Source organism: Neoarius graeffei, chromosome 24 (assembly GCF_027579695.1).
Source record: "Neoarius graeffei isolate fNeoGra1 chromosome 24, fNeoGra1.pri, whole genome shotgun sequence".
In the NCBI taxonomy this organism is placed as follows: domain Eukaryota; kingdom Metazoa; phylum Chordata; class Actinopteri; order Siluriformes; family Ariidae; genus Neoarius; species Neoarius graeffei.
The window spans coordinates 19,461,631-19,478,101 of NC_083592.1; the positions used below are offsets into that span (position 1 = coordinate 19,461,631).

The 16,471-nt window shown below is 40.1% G+C and overlaps 1 protein-coding gene across 1 annotated transcript in view; it reads left to right on the plus strand.

Annotated features, from left to right (window-relative positions):
- Positions 1-396: 396 nt before the first annotated feature.
- Positions 397-16,471, plus strand: part of LOC132872216 (huntingtin-interacting protein 1-related protein-like) — a 266,642-nt gene continuing 250,567 nt past the window's right edge. The window contains exon 1 of the mRNA XM_060906869.1: positions 397-741. Coding sequence (XP_060762852.1) covers positions 649-741 — 93 coding nt within the window. The 5' untranslated portion in view covers positions 397-648. The remainder of the gene's footprint in view (positions 742-16,471) is intronic.

The window sequence follows — 16,471 nt, forward strand, 5'->3', positions numbered from 1 at the left end:
ACCTGTGTCAGAAAATATTTTTGTTCCACTTTCTACCCACTTTCTAAGTATTTTCGTACATCACGTTTGTTAATCATTCGTTTTTATTTATATTAATTTCTCGTTTTGTAGTTTACCAATAAATTCCGGATGATTAATTAACCAGTAATAACTGTTGTCACTGAAACTTTTGTAAAATTGTTTTTTATCGGTAAATCTGAAAAAGTGTTGATAATTATGGACTCGTTGATAATTGTATCCACCGCTCTAGTAAATATTTGGACGCAAAAAGATAGAAAATTGGTTAAAAATGATGGAATCCTCCCTCCACTGCATTCTGCAATAGTAGGCGTGATTTTAACATCACGTGTCATGCTTTGGAGGAAGTCTCTGACGTACGTTGTGTTACCCTGCGTTTCTCTCTGAAAGAGTGCTGAGGCGCACAAGCAGGCCAGTGATTTCATTGCAGGGGCCGGCTTCAAGTGGGATGTTCAGTTTCTAGGTGTGCCATAATTTAGCTCTACAACCAGGAGGCAATCATAGATTTTCCTTTACTCGATGTCTTACTCACAGTAACAAAGTTACACCTATATCGGTGCTGCTCTGTTGTTAAACCGTTCTCTAATATCAGCGTAAAATTTGTGGAGGAAAACTGGTCTACAGCGAAGGATGAATTCGATACGACAGGTGCCATCACGAATGAAGAGTAAAATGACGGAAACTAGTTTAGGAGAAGAAAGGGAACGTTTCGACAAACAGCAGGTAAGCCTGATGGCCATTAAAGGGTCTGAAATATACTACTTTATAACGAGTGCTTTGATGCAAATCGTGTACGTATTTGACAAACGCCAAGCTGAAATCTTCGAGGTCATGTTGCCAAAGAAGGTTGTCATTGTTAAGAAACCTTAGACTACATCAAGCCTCACCTTCGGGCTAGGTGTCTTAGGTGAAAACGGAAGCCTTGATGTTGGTAAATATAATAGGGCTAGCGTCAGGAACAGATGGTTAGAAATAGATTCTACTTTGCGTATCGGCCATTTTTATGACGTTGTTGAACAAAACTGTATGACTATTGACTGATAAAACCGGTCAGACTTGTTTGTGGCGACATTCCGTTGTGAGGCCGTGGCACCTGCCTTTCGTCACTTTCGTCGCCTGTCTTTGTAATTTTACTGCGTCGATAATTAAACTGAAACAGACAAAATGTTACTATGTTACTCATTATAATCACGATTTATAATTGTAATATATTGCATTTGGTTCTCTTGTTTTTTGCTCACCTGCGCATTTGCCCATAACATTGCACTTCTTTCAAGCTATCACGCTATGTGGGAGAAGTAATGATGCCTAGGCTCCTATTTTAACCTGTTTAATTTCCACCTAAAATGAAATGGTTAAAACGGATGGGCTGATCCTTCAGATTTTTGCACTTTTTAATTCTCTTTAAAGATTCAGTGAAAGCCTGTTGACCAGACCTCTTTAGCGTACTCTTTGTTGTTCATGTACTCCTCTATCGAGGTATCCAATTATTTCTCATTTTGTAGAGTTCTGACTAGAGTCCTGGTCTACCTGCTGTTCATACAGGTAATGAGGATATGGCTTGCATTATCAAACTCTTGTTGAAGGTTTTTTTTTTTTTTAAATTTACTTATTTACTTGCTGCCCATTTTATTTTACGGTCAACTTTAAAAATACTGGCACCCTCCACCAGGGAAAATTTATATTTTGAGAATAAACATATGATGTCTCTGTATACTTTTAAAAGGCATTTGTGATGGAAAAATTTATTTTAATCAGCCCCCGTAATTAATACTTGTTTTCCTCAAGTGAATGAGTACTATGTTCCTTTTTTTGTAAAGTCTCACTATGTAAGCTCTTTTATATTTGTAGGTCTGTGTATATGGACTACCATTTTTGATGTGGTTGTAGCTCTCGTACATACCATCCACTTTAATAGGAACACCTGTACACGTGCTCATTTATGCAGTTACTTAATGCGCTAATGCTACATTAGTAGCTACTAGCAGTAGCAGAATACATAAAACATGCTGATACAGGTCAAGCATTTCAGTGAATATTTGGATCAGACATGTGAATGGGGAAAAATCTCTGTGAATGGTTGTTGGTGTTAGATGGGTTGTTTTGAGCATTTCAGAAACTGCTGATCTCCTGAGATTTTCATGCACAAGTCTTTCGAGTTTACCCAGAATGGCATGAAAAACATTGAGTGAGGGATAGTTCTGTGGGTGGAAACACCTTTTTGATCAGCAATGTCCGAGGAAAATTGTCACCATGCATAAAATATTGAATCTTGAGGTAGATGGGCTACAACTGAAGACTATATTGGGTTCTGTTCCATTCCTTTCAGCCAAGAACAAGAATCTGAGGCTATCATGGACACAGACTCACCTGAAATAGACAGTTGAAGATCAGGGGGAGAATAAATCACCTGGTCTTTTTTTCTAGTCTTCAACTGTCCAATTTGAGTGAGTCTGTACCTATGATAGCCACAGGTTCTTGTTCTTAGCTTTTTCATGTATTGGTAATTTTTATTATTCATTATAAGAATCAAAAATATATATTTTTGCTATATCTGGTGTGATTTTTCAAAAATGTTTTGCATTAAGAACCAAAACTCAAGTTGTAATGCATTTATATTTCATGCAAAGAAATGTTTCACTTACATTTCAGTTTTATGGTTCTTTTGTAATTCAAAACAAAACTTGTTTCTTGAAAATAGTTTCATGAAAAAACATTGGGTGTGACCATTTAGAAAATAAAATGTTTAGACATTTATATTTAACACAATTTAATGACAAACCTTTGTAATTTCACCTTTTTATGGACTATTAAATATAGAATTTGCCCTGTTGATAGCAGGACTTGTGTTGGACTCGACTTGAAATTTTCTTTAATGACTTGGACTTGAACACTGGGGACTTGAGTGTGGGCAAAAGCATGGTGAGAGAGCAACAAATTTGTCTAAAGAATATGGTTTCCCAAAAAATTCAGTTTCAACTTTCAAGAGCTCCAGAATATGAAGTTTGTCTTCGACGGTGTTGCGTCCATGCATGTTTGTGCTTGGTGTGCACAACAGCATGCCTTGAACTGCTACTCACGTACAGTGCCATTAGGATTAATTACTGTGCACCTGTTCTAGATTAGAGTGCAATCGCAGCATGCGCTTGTAAGGATTCTCACTACACATAGACTTTGCGAAGTACATGTGCTGTATATTGTGGCTCATGTTACCAAGCTTTTTGCAGCCCTCTGTTGATATTCTGTTTTCTGGCTCTATTTTTTTATTTTGGATTTTGCCCTTTGTCTCCGACTTTGGTATCCTGTGTGTTCCTTGCTTGACCGTTGTCTGTTTCTCGACTCTGTTTTGTATGTTTGCCACCGTGTCTTTAAATCTCTTGCATGTTCTCTTACATCTAATTATTGCCTGCATTTTCTGAGAGAGTACTGTATCTTACATTTGACTAGCCTAAACAATGATTATGTAGTAAAGGTTTGAGTAAAATTGCTTTTAGCTTGTAAAATAAAGTCCTTTTAAGGGATTTTTTTTTAAGTCATTGATTGCCGTTCTTGATAATTGTTCGTGATCAACACCTAAGTGAGGCTAGTTAAGCCTTTTGTTTTATGGTGTTAACTTGACCATGGACTTGATTACAATATGTATTGTGTCTGGTGGGAAGAGGAATGCATAGCGCAGTGATTTTTTTTTTTTTTTTTTAATTTATTTTTTATTTTTGGAAGACTGACTCATTGCCACTAAAAGTGAGGGACACAAACTTGGTTATTAGTTATATTGCAGTGTATCTAGTTGCACAATTGTACTTTTGGCTATATGGCACACAGTTAGCAAAGCAAATTATTGAAATCACACTGTCACCCAGATGAGGATGGGTTTCTCTGTCGCCTTCTGGCTTGCTCATTAGGGCTTAATTTTATAAATCGTATATATGTAAAATTTAGGGTGGTGTAGTGGTTAGCGCTGTCGCCTCACAGCAAGAAGGTCTGGGTTCAAGCCCCGTGGCCGGCGAGGGCCTTTCTGTGTGGAGTTTGCATGTTCTCCCCGTGTCCGCGTGGGTTTCCTCCGGATGCTCCGGTTTCCCCCACAGTCCAAAGACATGCAAGTTAGGTTAACTGGTGACTCTAAATTGACTATAGGTGTGAATGAGTGTGAATGGTTGTCTGTCTATGTGTCAGCCCTGCGATGACCTGGCGACTTGTCCAGGGTGTACCCCGCCTTTCGCCCGTAGTCAGCTGGGATAGGCTCCAGCTTGCCTGCGACCCTGTAGAACAGGATAAAGCTGCTAGAGATAATGAGATGAGATGTAAAATTAATATATTTGAGTGCTGCTCTGTGACAATGTCCATTTTTAAAAGTGCTATGTAAATAAGATTAAATTGAATTTTAGTAGACTGTAATGTATATTGTTACATGTCAAGTCTTAATCCTACTTTCATGTCAGAGTTGATTCATTGATTCCAGGCATTGAAAACTACATCAATCCTCTGTTATTGAAGAAGAACTTTCTTGACCTTATTTTGTATGCTGACTGCGTACCCCCTTTCTGTGAAGGGCTCTCATGAGCCACCTTCCTTAATCTCTCACACTTCCTGTAGGGGCTTGGTTTCCATGGACACCCATATGGCAGCACCATGGAACCCGTGTTGCTACTGGCAGGAGAAGCTGAGCCAACAACTTTATCTGCGCAGCATAGTACAATCTGCCAACACTTGCAGAGCTATCTATTCCAGCGATTAGACTAAAATGCTACTTATTATGAATAAAATCTCAATTCTGATGACTTCCGCTTGCTCCTGTATACACTCTTGACCAAGCCCACCCGAGTCTGCAGAAAGTTTGACCAATTCTATCAAATGTGACCAATTATTTCTACTCACATGCAATATTTTCTAATGATATTTGGTTCAATTTAAAAGAAAATATACAAAATAGTCATTTAAACTACATCTACAAAAGATAAAACTGAGGATGAATAAATAAACTGTGGTAAATACGCTGTGAGAGCATCTGACCATGTTCAGTGCGCTCCTACGTAAGTAAATGGCTATTCTTTTATTGCAAGCTTTATATCTGACCACCAGTGCTGAAAATATAAAAGGAAAATTTTTCAACTTTTTTTTTTTAAATTGGGTCACACAGGGATCCAGTTCCAATGCACATTCAGTGTCTCTTTCTAGTCAAGTTTATTTTTACAGCGCTTTTAACAATAGACATTGTCGCAAAGCAGTTTTACAGAAAATTTAAAGACTTTAAACATGAGCTAATTTTATCCCTAATTTATCCCCAATGAGCAAGCCTATGTCAATGGTGGTAAGGAAAAACTCCCCCAGATGACATGAGGAACCAGACCCAAAAGGGTCTCACCTGGGTGATAACAGATAACGTGATTTTATAAATAACTTGCTTCTATAACAGTGTCCTATATAGTCAAAGTATAACTGTGAAACCAGGAAATTCATTATAGTTTTAACATGAAGTTTGCTTTGTTGAAGTTATAAACTGTTCATGACAACTGCAGTCAAGTTTGCAAGTCAACTGAAGTCCTCAGACATAAATGTATTACTGTAAATGTCCGGAGCCATCTTTCAAGTGTGACTTTCTAGTGTCTTTACCTGAGGTAAATGTTACTCGCTGCATTTGCAAAACACAGGCTTCCTTGGCATGCAGCACTTAAAACTTTGGTCTTATTGGTGCACTTCCTCTGACTGATCATTCTTTGCTTTTAGATTATTTGAGAAATAGCTGATTAATCCAGTAACTTGCAGAGGTACCAGGTGCAAGAAGTGAGAAAAGCAGTCACAGATGACCAAAATGGTGTTTTGCCCTTGAGATACTGGGTGGTCCGTCAAGAGGTCCACTCCAATGTGGGTCCAGGGATGCTGAGGAATATGTAAGCTTGTCTGCTGGCAGTGACCTGGGGACTTTGGCTCTGGCATTGAGTGTTTTGTCCGTTGCTTGTGTTGTAGCTCCGGACCCAGTTTTGGGCGTCGGTTCCCTCCAGGCCTTGGTTCACTGTGGCTGATGTCTGTGCTTCTTGCTATGGACTGCAGTGAGTTTGTTGCTCTTTTAACATCATGGTTGTCCAGCGCTCTGTGCAGCAATGCTTTTGTGCTTGGTGCGGTGGTCCGAGCGATGTTGCTCGGTGGCTGTGCAGGTGGTTTGGGACATATCAATGTTACTGCATGGCGGTGCTTCTGTGATCGCTTTGTGGATCCTTGGTGCGGTGTTCTGAGCGATGTTGCCCACTGGCGGCGCGGCGGCTATGCAGGCAGTATGGGACTTATTTTCGTGTCCCTTTTGGTGGGACTGTGGCTGCTACACCATTGGAATGACATCCTGACCTTATTTTGGTGCCTCCCCCTTTTCTTTTTTCCCCTATAATTGTAAAGCGACCTTGGGTATAAGAAAGATGCGGTATATTATTAATGCAGTTTTCCTTTGTGGTACTTTACAATACTGAAAAGGTTTTAAAATACTGGGACCTAAATAAACTCACTTAAAAAAAAAAAAAAATTTTATTAGGAGGCAAGGCACATCAAAACAGGAATCAGTGTCAAATCTACATCAAGTACCACACCATCCCTGCACAACAATCTACAAAATACACACACCGATACCACAGAAATACTGTGCATCTCGATGAATTAAGAGAAAGGCATACAGTCTACCTCCTAGGATGTTGTGTTTTTTTTTTTGTTGTTTTTTTTTCATGCGAACAAAAACAAGGCATTACACAATTCAAAGAAAATAATAATAAATAAATGACTGGAAGTTCTATTATGTAGTAATTAAGTATTAAAGCTGCACAGTACAAATAAAACCAAAGGACAAAAAAAAAAAAGGGAGAGAGAGAGGGTCTGTCTGTCAGGGGGCAGGGACTGGAGAGAGTGGAAGAATGTAAGAAATGGGCTAGTGACAATGGCCCCAAAATTGAGACACCCCTATCGGAGGTAGAACTAAACCCAACAATGTTTTTTCTCATTTGTGACCCCTCACCGAATCCAGGGACACGTCGGCCGAAACGAATCCGAGATAATCGCAAAAGAAGCATTTTTTTTTTTTTTTTAATTTGTGATTTTTGTTTTTTTTCCATCATGTGCAAGTTGAGATCTTGAAGAATGCAATCAGTATTTCAGATAATAGATTGTTTTGTTGGAAAAGCATACATTTTTTGTTGCAAATTGTCTTGTTTTTGTCAGGACTGTAGCCTGCTGGGGGGTGTGGGTAAATTACCATATGGGCCATACACATGATGATTTAAGTCTTTTTTTTTTTTGCGAATCAGCTGTATGATACGAGTTGAGCGCATTGCTACTTAACTGCATACAGGCATGTAATTTCACTATGGAATGAGTTACTAAACAGAGCGCAGAGGAGCTGAAACACCGCGAATCAAACAGACACACGGTATTTACATCGGAGATAACCATTTCTAGCAAAAAAACCGCAACCTCGTTTTCCAGATTGAATGGAATACTTGAATGATCGGATGATACACGGACCGTTCTAGGATTATATTCCATCGGAGGCATTGGTGTGTGCAAGGCGCCGTTTCTCTTTCTGATGGGGTAAGTTTATTAATCTAAGGCTGTGTGGTTATTTTTGCATGTAACGGAGAGTGTTGTGGTTTGGTTAAGCCTAGGTCACAACCGGACGTACGATTTTTTTGGCCGTGCGATTTTTGGCGTTTCCCAAATCGCTGCTTTTTTTTTTTTTTTTTTTTTCTTTTCATGAAGAAAGACACGCGTTGGCCGTAAGTTTGTCTTGCAACCTGAAAAAAACGTAAGTGCCCTTAGTTTGTTTGATATAACAAAGAACCTCTGCGGTCGGTCTGCGGCTCGAAAATCAGCACATCACACGCGCGCTCTCGTGCGTTTCATGCGCGCTCTCCGTGCGTTTCTTGCGTTTTTTGCATGTAGACCGGCCGTAGGAGCACGTACAGCTGGTTGTGACCGAGGCTTTACATGAAACTAGTGTTAGTTGTGTTATCGTGTATAGTTGTGTTTCTTTCTTACGGTGTGAGTAATTTTTCAACCACAAAACGTTAAAGTATACTTTAGGACTTATTTTTGTACTTCATAATTGTTTTGGGCATACTTTGCATGGAAGGAAAATTGACGTGGTGATCTTTGTTTACATGAAAGTAGTATCGTGCTAGCTTGTAGGGGGTAGAGCTTTCCTTAAGGTCATGCAGATGAGCACCATTATGTGCCTGCCCTACACCCAGAGTAGCTGAGATGGAAAACTTTTAAATTGTTGGCGATTTTCTCCCTTTTCTGTTTTAAGAAGTATACACTTTCAAAAGGCCACACATTCTTCAAATATTGTCAGATCTCCACATGGAAGGCATCATTGGAAAGCTTAGAAACTGTACTTTCTGAATCTGTCAATAACTCAAAATGCCCCCGGGCAGACGTGTCCCTGGATTCTGTTTTCTGACACATTTTTAAGGTCTCCCATATATGAAATGGATTCTTGGATAAAAATATTTTGTTGCAAAGACTGTTAAATTGATAGATGTTATACACCCCAAAACTAAAAAAGACCTAAAATATGGCCTGGCCGTATGGGACTTAAGACACACAAACTGCTGTAGAGAAGTAACACAAACTCGGAGAGCTTTAAAATTTGGCATGATTATAGTCAGGATGTTGCTTTACTTAGCAGAAAAACTTGGATATGAATATATTGAAGTATGTGGCATTTAGAGACCTAGGAACACGTACCTAAAATAGGCGGACATGAAAAAAATGATCATCAATGCAGAATGCTCTCGTTTACTTTGTAGTTGCTTTGTCAGTGATGGTCATAGAAACATATGATGGCTTGTTGGAAAGGTGGGGTTATGCTGAATCCAGCAATACCAAACATGCCAATATAGCATGCATAATCTGGGCGCTGTGTCCCTAAATGTATGAGGTGAAACACAAACACTGACATAATCAAGTCTCCAGTCCAAAGCCCATTATCAGTGGTAAGAATAATGTTGACCAATTCAATGATACTGCAAAGTAAGTTACAAAAGGTAAGTACTGCTCTATATTGTATTGTATATGTATGTAGTACATTTGATATGGTGACATTTTACAGTTTACTATACAGCTTTTCATGATATTTTACTATGCAGTTCATGTGAAAACAACTGCAATCATGGCTTGATAAACAAGGCCAATGTGCAATGACTGAAGTGCAAGAGCAACTCCTAAGAGATGTACAGCATGCTTTTCATGGTAATAAGGCCACTGCTCAACAGCTCATTGGTGAGGTAGAGACTGAACTACATGAGATCCAGAATAAAATCAGTTGTTCTCAAATGAGGGAATCAAGCAATCCATAACCTTTGCGTACTGGTTAACATTCCTAAATGGGGCTGACCTGTTGTTAAGGATCCTTTGTTCAGAGTGTGAAGCTGACTTTCAACTTCACTTTAATTACATGTGTGAAGTTATGCCTTGGTTCAGAGCTGCTGGTAGGACCAATTATGCCAAGTACATGCCAGTCTGTGTTGCAGAAATGAAAGCTCTTGAACACGAACAACCAGAGGCATACACATTAATGCAGCAAGGTGGATTTGTTGTTTGCAGGTCTGAGCATCAAAGCTTCAACTGTGTGGCCACTGACCAGGCACTGGAGCAAACCATCAATCGAGAAGGCAAGAGTCAGGGTGGAGTTGTTGGCTTCACATTACGAAAGGGAGCTCTCACAAGATGGCTAATGACAAGACATGTGACCACAGCATATGTGGATGCCATGAAAGAGCTTTGTAACACTGATTCAAAGAGCCCAAAAGCACACCAGGAGCATGGAGCATCCAGAATGGTCAGAGATGAGAGAGACATACAGAAGATAATGGAGGCTGTGGAGCAGAGGCAGAATCCCTTTGACCTTGATAGCATTCCAGAGGAACTGATTAACATTGCTAGTGGTCAGGTTGTGTCTAAGAAAGTTGCAAGAGAGCTCTTAAGCTTCCAAGATGGTGCAAAGCAGAATACCATCTTTATTGAACAATGTCTGGCAAAGTCAAAAAGAACAAAGAGCTTCTGGGAGCCTGAGAAAAGAAACCAGTGTGCAACCTTCAAAGACATGAAAACATCTGTTGGAGTCAGTGCATCTAGACAGGTTCATATGGACTCAGATGTCCTCTTTTGAAGGTTACTTGCTGTGTCCAAGCAAAGAGAGGTGTCCATGGAGAGTGTGATGTCTCATGAACTTGCTGTTGTCCCACCTTCTTTGTTTCATGATGATGGCACAATGATAAAAACCGCAAAGGCTGACCTTGCCAAGCAGCTGGAGTCTGTCATTGATACAGCAGAGATACAGCAGCTGCCCAATAAAGAACCATCAGCATATATCCTTGATGGCATGGCTCTTTTACAGAGTCTCCATGAATCAGCCTTTCAGGCCTTCAATGACCTCGGCGAGTGTGTCTGGCAAAGGATTGCAACGTTAATGGGAAAGGAAGGCATCAGCTGTGTGGTTATAGTGTTTGACAGATATGACCATCAACACTCAAAGATTTTGAAAGGCAAAGAAGAGGGACCATTCAAACCAGCAGACTAGCACATATCATAACCGGACAAGCAAGGGTACCAAACTACAAGAAATACCTGAGGATAAGTGGGAACAAAGCTGCTCTGTGTAGCTTTGTCAGCAACTATATCGTCAGTACTGTGCCAAAGAGAATCTCTTCAGAGAATAGTCATCTTAGCAGGTGGCTTTGAAAATGGTGAGGAGGTCAAGAGGGTCAGCAAGTCAGGCATTGACTGCTTGACAGATCTTTACAGTGATCAAGAGGAGGTAGACACTAGACTGGTGTTACATGCAATGCACCTTGCACATACTGTCAGCTCATTGTGAAATGTGGTGATACAGATATACTGGTTTTGCTTGTGTACTATTCAAGCAAAGGGATGTTTGGATCCTCTGTTCATGCACTCTGGACATGGCCTAAAAGAAAAATTCGTCCCAGTCTGTTTGATTGCTCAGAATCTTGGAGTAGACATTTGTGAGTGTTTACCTGCATGTCATGCTCTCACAGGTTGTGACATGACAAGCAGCCTGTACAGAATTGGAAAGACCACTGCTTTCATAAGACTGAAGACTCATCTAAGCAAGTTAAAGGAAATTGCTAAGTTTGGACTATCTGAAAGCCTGGAAGAATTGTCGCCTGTGGCAAGAAAGTATGCACTCCTCCTCCTGTATGGCTAAAAGAAAAAGGAGGATGGACATCCTTGTTCCAACCTGGATGAACTGAGGTACACACTAGCATCTACCACAGATTTATCAGCAACCAGTCTACCCCCGACAGAAGATGCTTTCCAGCAACACGTGTTGAGAGCCTTGTATCAAACAGCAGTGTGGCGTCATAGCCACCTGGCTAAGCCTCAGCTCTGGAACCCAGTTGGTAGAGGATGGAGGCTTAGAGAAAATTGGTCCATTGAACCTGTGATGTTCCTAAAGGCACCAGCACCTAAAGAAGTTCGAGACATCACCCACCTGCACTGTAAAGACAGGAACTGCATTGATGCCAGCAAATACCAGTGTCTCTCAGTTGGCTTGACCTGCACTGAATTTTGTTCTTGCCCATTCCCAGAGTGCCCAAATATGACCCACTTTGTTGTTAATGACAATGAGTGACATTGTTTTGCAGTGGCCACTGGACATAAGTTTTATTAAAAGGCTCAAGGCCAAACAACAATCCTGTCTCCTCGTCTGTTGTGTGTTATTGCCAATGTGTTATCTTTCAATTTCAATGTTTCTATGTGAATTTTAATAAAATGCATCATATGAAATGTACTATTATTAAATACATCATGAATATAGAGCAGTACTTGCCTTATGTAACTTACTTTGCAGCATCATTGAATTGGTCAACATTATTCTTACCACTGATAATGGGCTTTGGACTGGAGACTTGATTATGTCAGTGTTTGTGTTTCTTTCATTAGGGACACCTCATACATTTAGGGATACAGCACCTAGATTATGCATGCTATATTGGCATGTTTGGTATTGCTGGATTCAGCACAACCCCATCTTTACAACAAGCCATCATACATATTTCTATAACCATCACTGACAAAGCAACTACAAAGTAAATGAGAGCATTCTGCATTGATAATTTTTTTTTCATGTCCGCCTATTTTAGGTACGTGTTCCTAGGTCTCTTGTACTACGTTCACACTGCAGGCTGAAGTGACTCAAATCTGATTTTTTCGCCCATATGTGACCTGTATCCGATCTTTTATTGAGAATATGAACGACACAGATCCGATTTTTTTTCAAATCCGACCCAGGCCGTTTGGATATGTGGTCCTAATTCGGATTCCTATCCGATCTTTTCATATGCGACTTCAGTCTGAACCGCCAGGTTGCATTCATCCGACTTGCACGTCATCAACAAGCCACAAACGTCACTATTCTGCGCTGAAGTAGGCGGCGGGTCTCTCAAAAAAAGTTACAACAACATGGCGCATGACATCAATGCGACTCTGCACCCACACGTTCCTTTGAACGGAGGTTGCAGTCACTACCCCGCAGGACGCCTGAGCCAAAACCCTTGCCCTCTTCCTTCTCAACCTCCTCCTTAACATCAGACTATTGTGCATGTTCTGGCTCCGTTGCAACAACAACTGCATCATCGCCAGGTACTCCATGCTGGCTACTGTCATACACAGGAAACTTTAGGTTACTTCCGTAAACACTGGCCATGCTCACTGCGTGTGCCGTCATCGTATCCTGCAATGCGCATGCGGAACACTTTTAGGTCGCTTTTCGTTCATACTGAGGATCACATACAAGTCGCATATATTTGTTAATGTGAACGACCTCACAAAAAAATCGGAATTGAGCATTAAGCCTTGCAGTGTGAACGTAGTGTTGATGCCACAAACTTCAATATATTCACATCCAAGTTTTTCTAGTAAGTCAGGCAACATCCTGATGATAATCATGCCAAATTTTAAAGCTCTCTGAGCTTGTGTTACTTCTCTACAGCAGTTTGTGTCTTAAGTACCATACGTCCAGGCCATGTTTTAGGTCTTTTTTTAGTTTTGGGGTGTATACAGTAACATCTATCAATTTAACAGTCTTTGCAGCAAAATATTTTTATCCAAGAATCCATTTCATATATGGGAGACCTTTAAAGATGAAGAAAAACATTGTTGGGTTTAGTTCTACCTCCGGTAGGGGTGTCTCGAAAACTAAAGCACTTTTTGGCAGTTTGTCACTAGCCTAAAAGGGAAGCCACTTGTTATAAAATTTAGCAGAGTTACCTTTCACTGAATATCTGATCTTTTCCAACTTTAGAAAAGACATGGTGTCATTGAGCCACTGACTACTAGAGGGAGCTTTAGTCAACTTCCAGTGGAGAAGAAGGTGGCGTCTTGCCAGTAAGGAAGTAAAAGCTAAAATATCTAATTGATTAGAGGTAAACTGGTTATGGTCCTCTGGGAGCCTGAATATGGCAACATGGGGGGAGACTTTTATGGTCACTGAAAGTATTTTTGACATGGTATCAAAATAATTCAACCAGAAGCAAGAGAGTAGCGGACTAGAGTAGAACATATGGGTTAAATTGCAGGATGAGGCATGACATTTGTCGCATTTGTCAGCAATACTGGTATAGATTTGAGACAATCGAGCTTTAGAAAAATGGACTCTAAACAGTACTTTAAACTGTAGAAGTGTGCGACGAGCGCAGGATGAGCTTGTGTGAATTTTCTTAAGAGCAGTTATCCTCCAAGTTTAGATCCAGTTCATCTTCCCAGGCAGTCTTAACTTTAACTGGTGAGCAATCAAAAGAAAGAAGTTCATTATAAACTTTAGAAATAAATGATTTTTGAAGTGGATCGTGGTTTAAAAACACCTCCCAGTGTAGAGTAGGCGGTGAGGAAGGAAAAACTGGAAACAAAGCTTTAGCACAGTGTCTAATGTGAAAGTATCAAAAGAGATGAGAAGGTAGGAGATGAAATTCTCTTGAGAGATCTGTAAAGCTGCGAAAAATACCATCCTTGTAAAGGTCTTTTAAAACATTTCAGGCCTTTATTATGCCATGCGAGAAAGGTTGAATCTGTAAGCGGAGGTTGAAATAAATGATTCTTCAGTAAAGGAGCTAATGTAGATGCTGACTTAAATTTGAAGTGCTTCCTAAACTGATACCAAATTTTAAGTGTGGAGTAAACCACTTGATTATTTGTAAAGCCAGAGAGGTTAGATGGAATAGAAGAGGTAAGCAAAGCAGGTAAGGAGGATGAAACACATGACTGTGCCTCCAAGTTGCACAATGGCAGATTCATAGATTTGAACCAAAATGAAATTATGTGAATATGTGCTACCCAATAATACAGTTGGAAATTCGGAAGTGTCAATCCACCATTGAATTTACATCTCTGAAGCGTGGATTTACGGATCCTGGGAGCCTTTCCACGCCACAAGAAATCAAAGTTTGATCAATTGTTTTAAAAAACTGCTTTGGCAGGAAAAGTGGGAGACAATGGAACAAAAATAGAAATTTATGCAAGATGTTCATTTTAACTGCGTGAATTCTTCCAATTAACGAGAGAGGCAAGCTTCTCCATCTTTGGAAGTCAGATTTAATTTTAGACATTAAAGGTAAAAAATTAGCAGAAAAAAGTGACTTTAACGTTCTGGTAACGCTGATCCCAAGATACCTAAAGCCAGACAGATTCATCTTAAAAGGGACATCTGACTGTGTAAGCTGTGATGCTGAAGCATTAATAGGATAGCATTCACTTTTAGAGATATTCACTTTATAGCCTGAGAATGATCCAAATCTCTGGAAAGCAGATAAAATTGTGGGAATGGAAAGGACAGGATCTGAGACATATAACAATAAATCATCAGCATAAAGTGACAAATTCTGTGCCCAATCGTGAGATCCCTCTAAAAGTTGAGGAGGACCTCAGAAAGATTGACAAGGGCTCTGTAGCTAGTGCAAACAATAGAGGAGATGGGGGACACCCCTGTCTGGTACCACGGGTTAGAGTGAAAAAACTGGATTGGATGCCATTAGTGGAGATGCTTGCTTGTGGAGATGTATAAAGGAGACGTATCCATGAAATGAACCCATTTCCCAGTCCAAATTTCTTTAGTACAGTAAATAAATAGTCCCATTCAACCCTGTTGAATGCTTTTTCGGCGTCAACCAAGATTACTACTTCGGGTGGTGTTGTGGTAGTTTTAGAGTAAATAATATTTAAGAGTGTGCAGACATTAAAAAATAACTGCCGCCCCTTAAAGGTGGGGTACGAGATTTTGGAATAACGGTTCCCGCAGGCCATATTTTGAAAAGAAACACGCCCGCCCTCGCCATGCTCCCACCCGCGTCTCCACCCCTTTGCTGTGACTGCAAAATCAGAAAAGTCACTCATTTTTAAATCGCTCTACTGACCTCATTTTTTACACTACAGACAAAAAAATTACATCAGTGTGTTCAGGAGAGCCTTGTGGCGCTCACTGTGAAATAATTTTGTGAATATCTCCTTCCGTTTTCGTGTAAATCCCCATTGTTTGGAGGGAGCGCACTGAGAAAATCCTGTGCTTTCTGTGTGACACTCTGCTCGCAGCGCGCGGTGCAGAGTACCGGGGTTGTGAAGAGAACTGAATATCTAAAGAAAGAGGAGCGTGGTCGGACATAACAATCGGGTGGTAATTGACAGACAGTACTTTGGGAATTAGTTTAGCATCAATAAAATAATAATCAATCTGAGAGAAAGACTAATGCATCTGAGAAAAGAATGAATATTCCTTGGTACAAGGGTTATAAAATCTCCAAGGATCAATGCAACCGTTCTTGGACATATAAAATCTGAAAGTGACCTTGACATTAAAGAAGGGGCCAGAGTTTGTGGGTTAGAGCAGTCTAGGTTGGGATCAATTACACAATTCATGTCCCCTCCAATTATAAGAAGGCTGTTGTTCAATGAGGGAAGACATTCAAAAAGTTTTCATAAAGTGTGGATCGTCAAAATTGGGGGCATATATGTGACCCCTCACCGAATCCAGGGACACATGTCGGCCGAAACGAATCCGAGATAATCACAAAAGAAGCATTTTTTTTTTTTCCGAAATTTGTGATTTTTGTTTTTTTCCATCATGTGCAAGTTGAGATCTTGAAGAATGCAATCAGTATTTCAGATAATAGATTGTTTTGTTGGAAAAGCATACATTTTTTTGTTGCAAATTGTCTCGTTTTTGTCAGGACTGTAGCCTGCTGGGGGGTGTGGGTAAATTACCATATGGGCCATACACATGATGATTTAAGTCTCTTTTTTTTTTCGCGAATCAGCTGTATGATCCGAGCTGAGCGCATGGCTACTTAACTGCATACAGGCGTGTGATTTCACTATGGAATGAGTTACTAAACAGAGCGCAGAGGAGCTGACACACCGCGAAGCAAACAGACACACGGTATTTACATCGGAGATAACCATT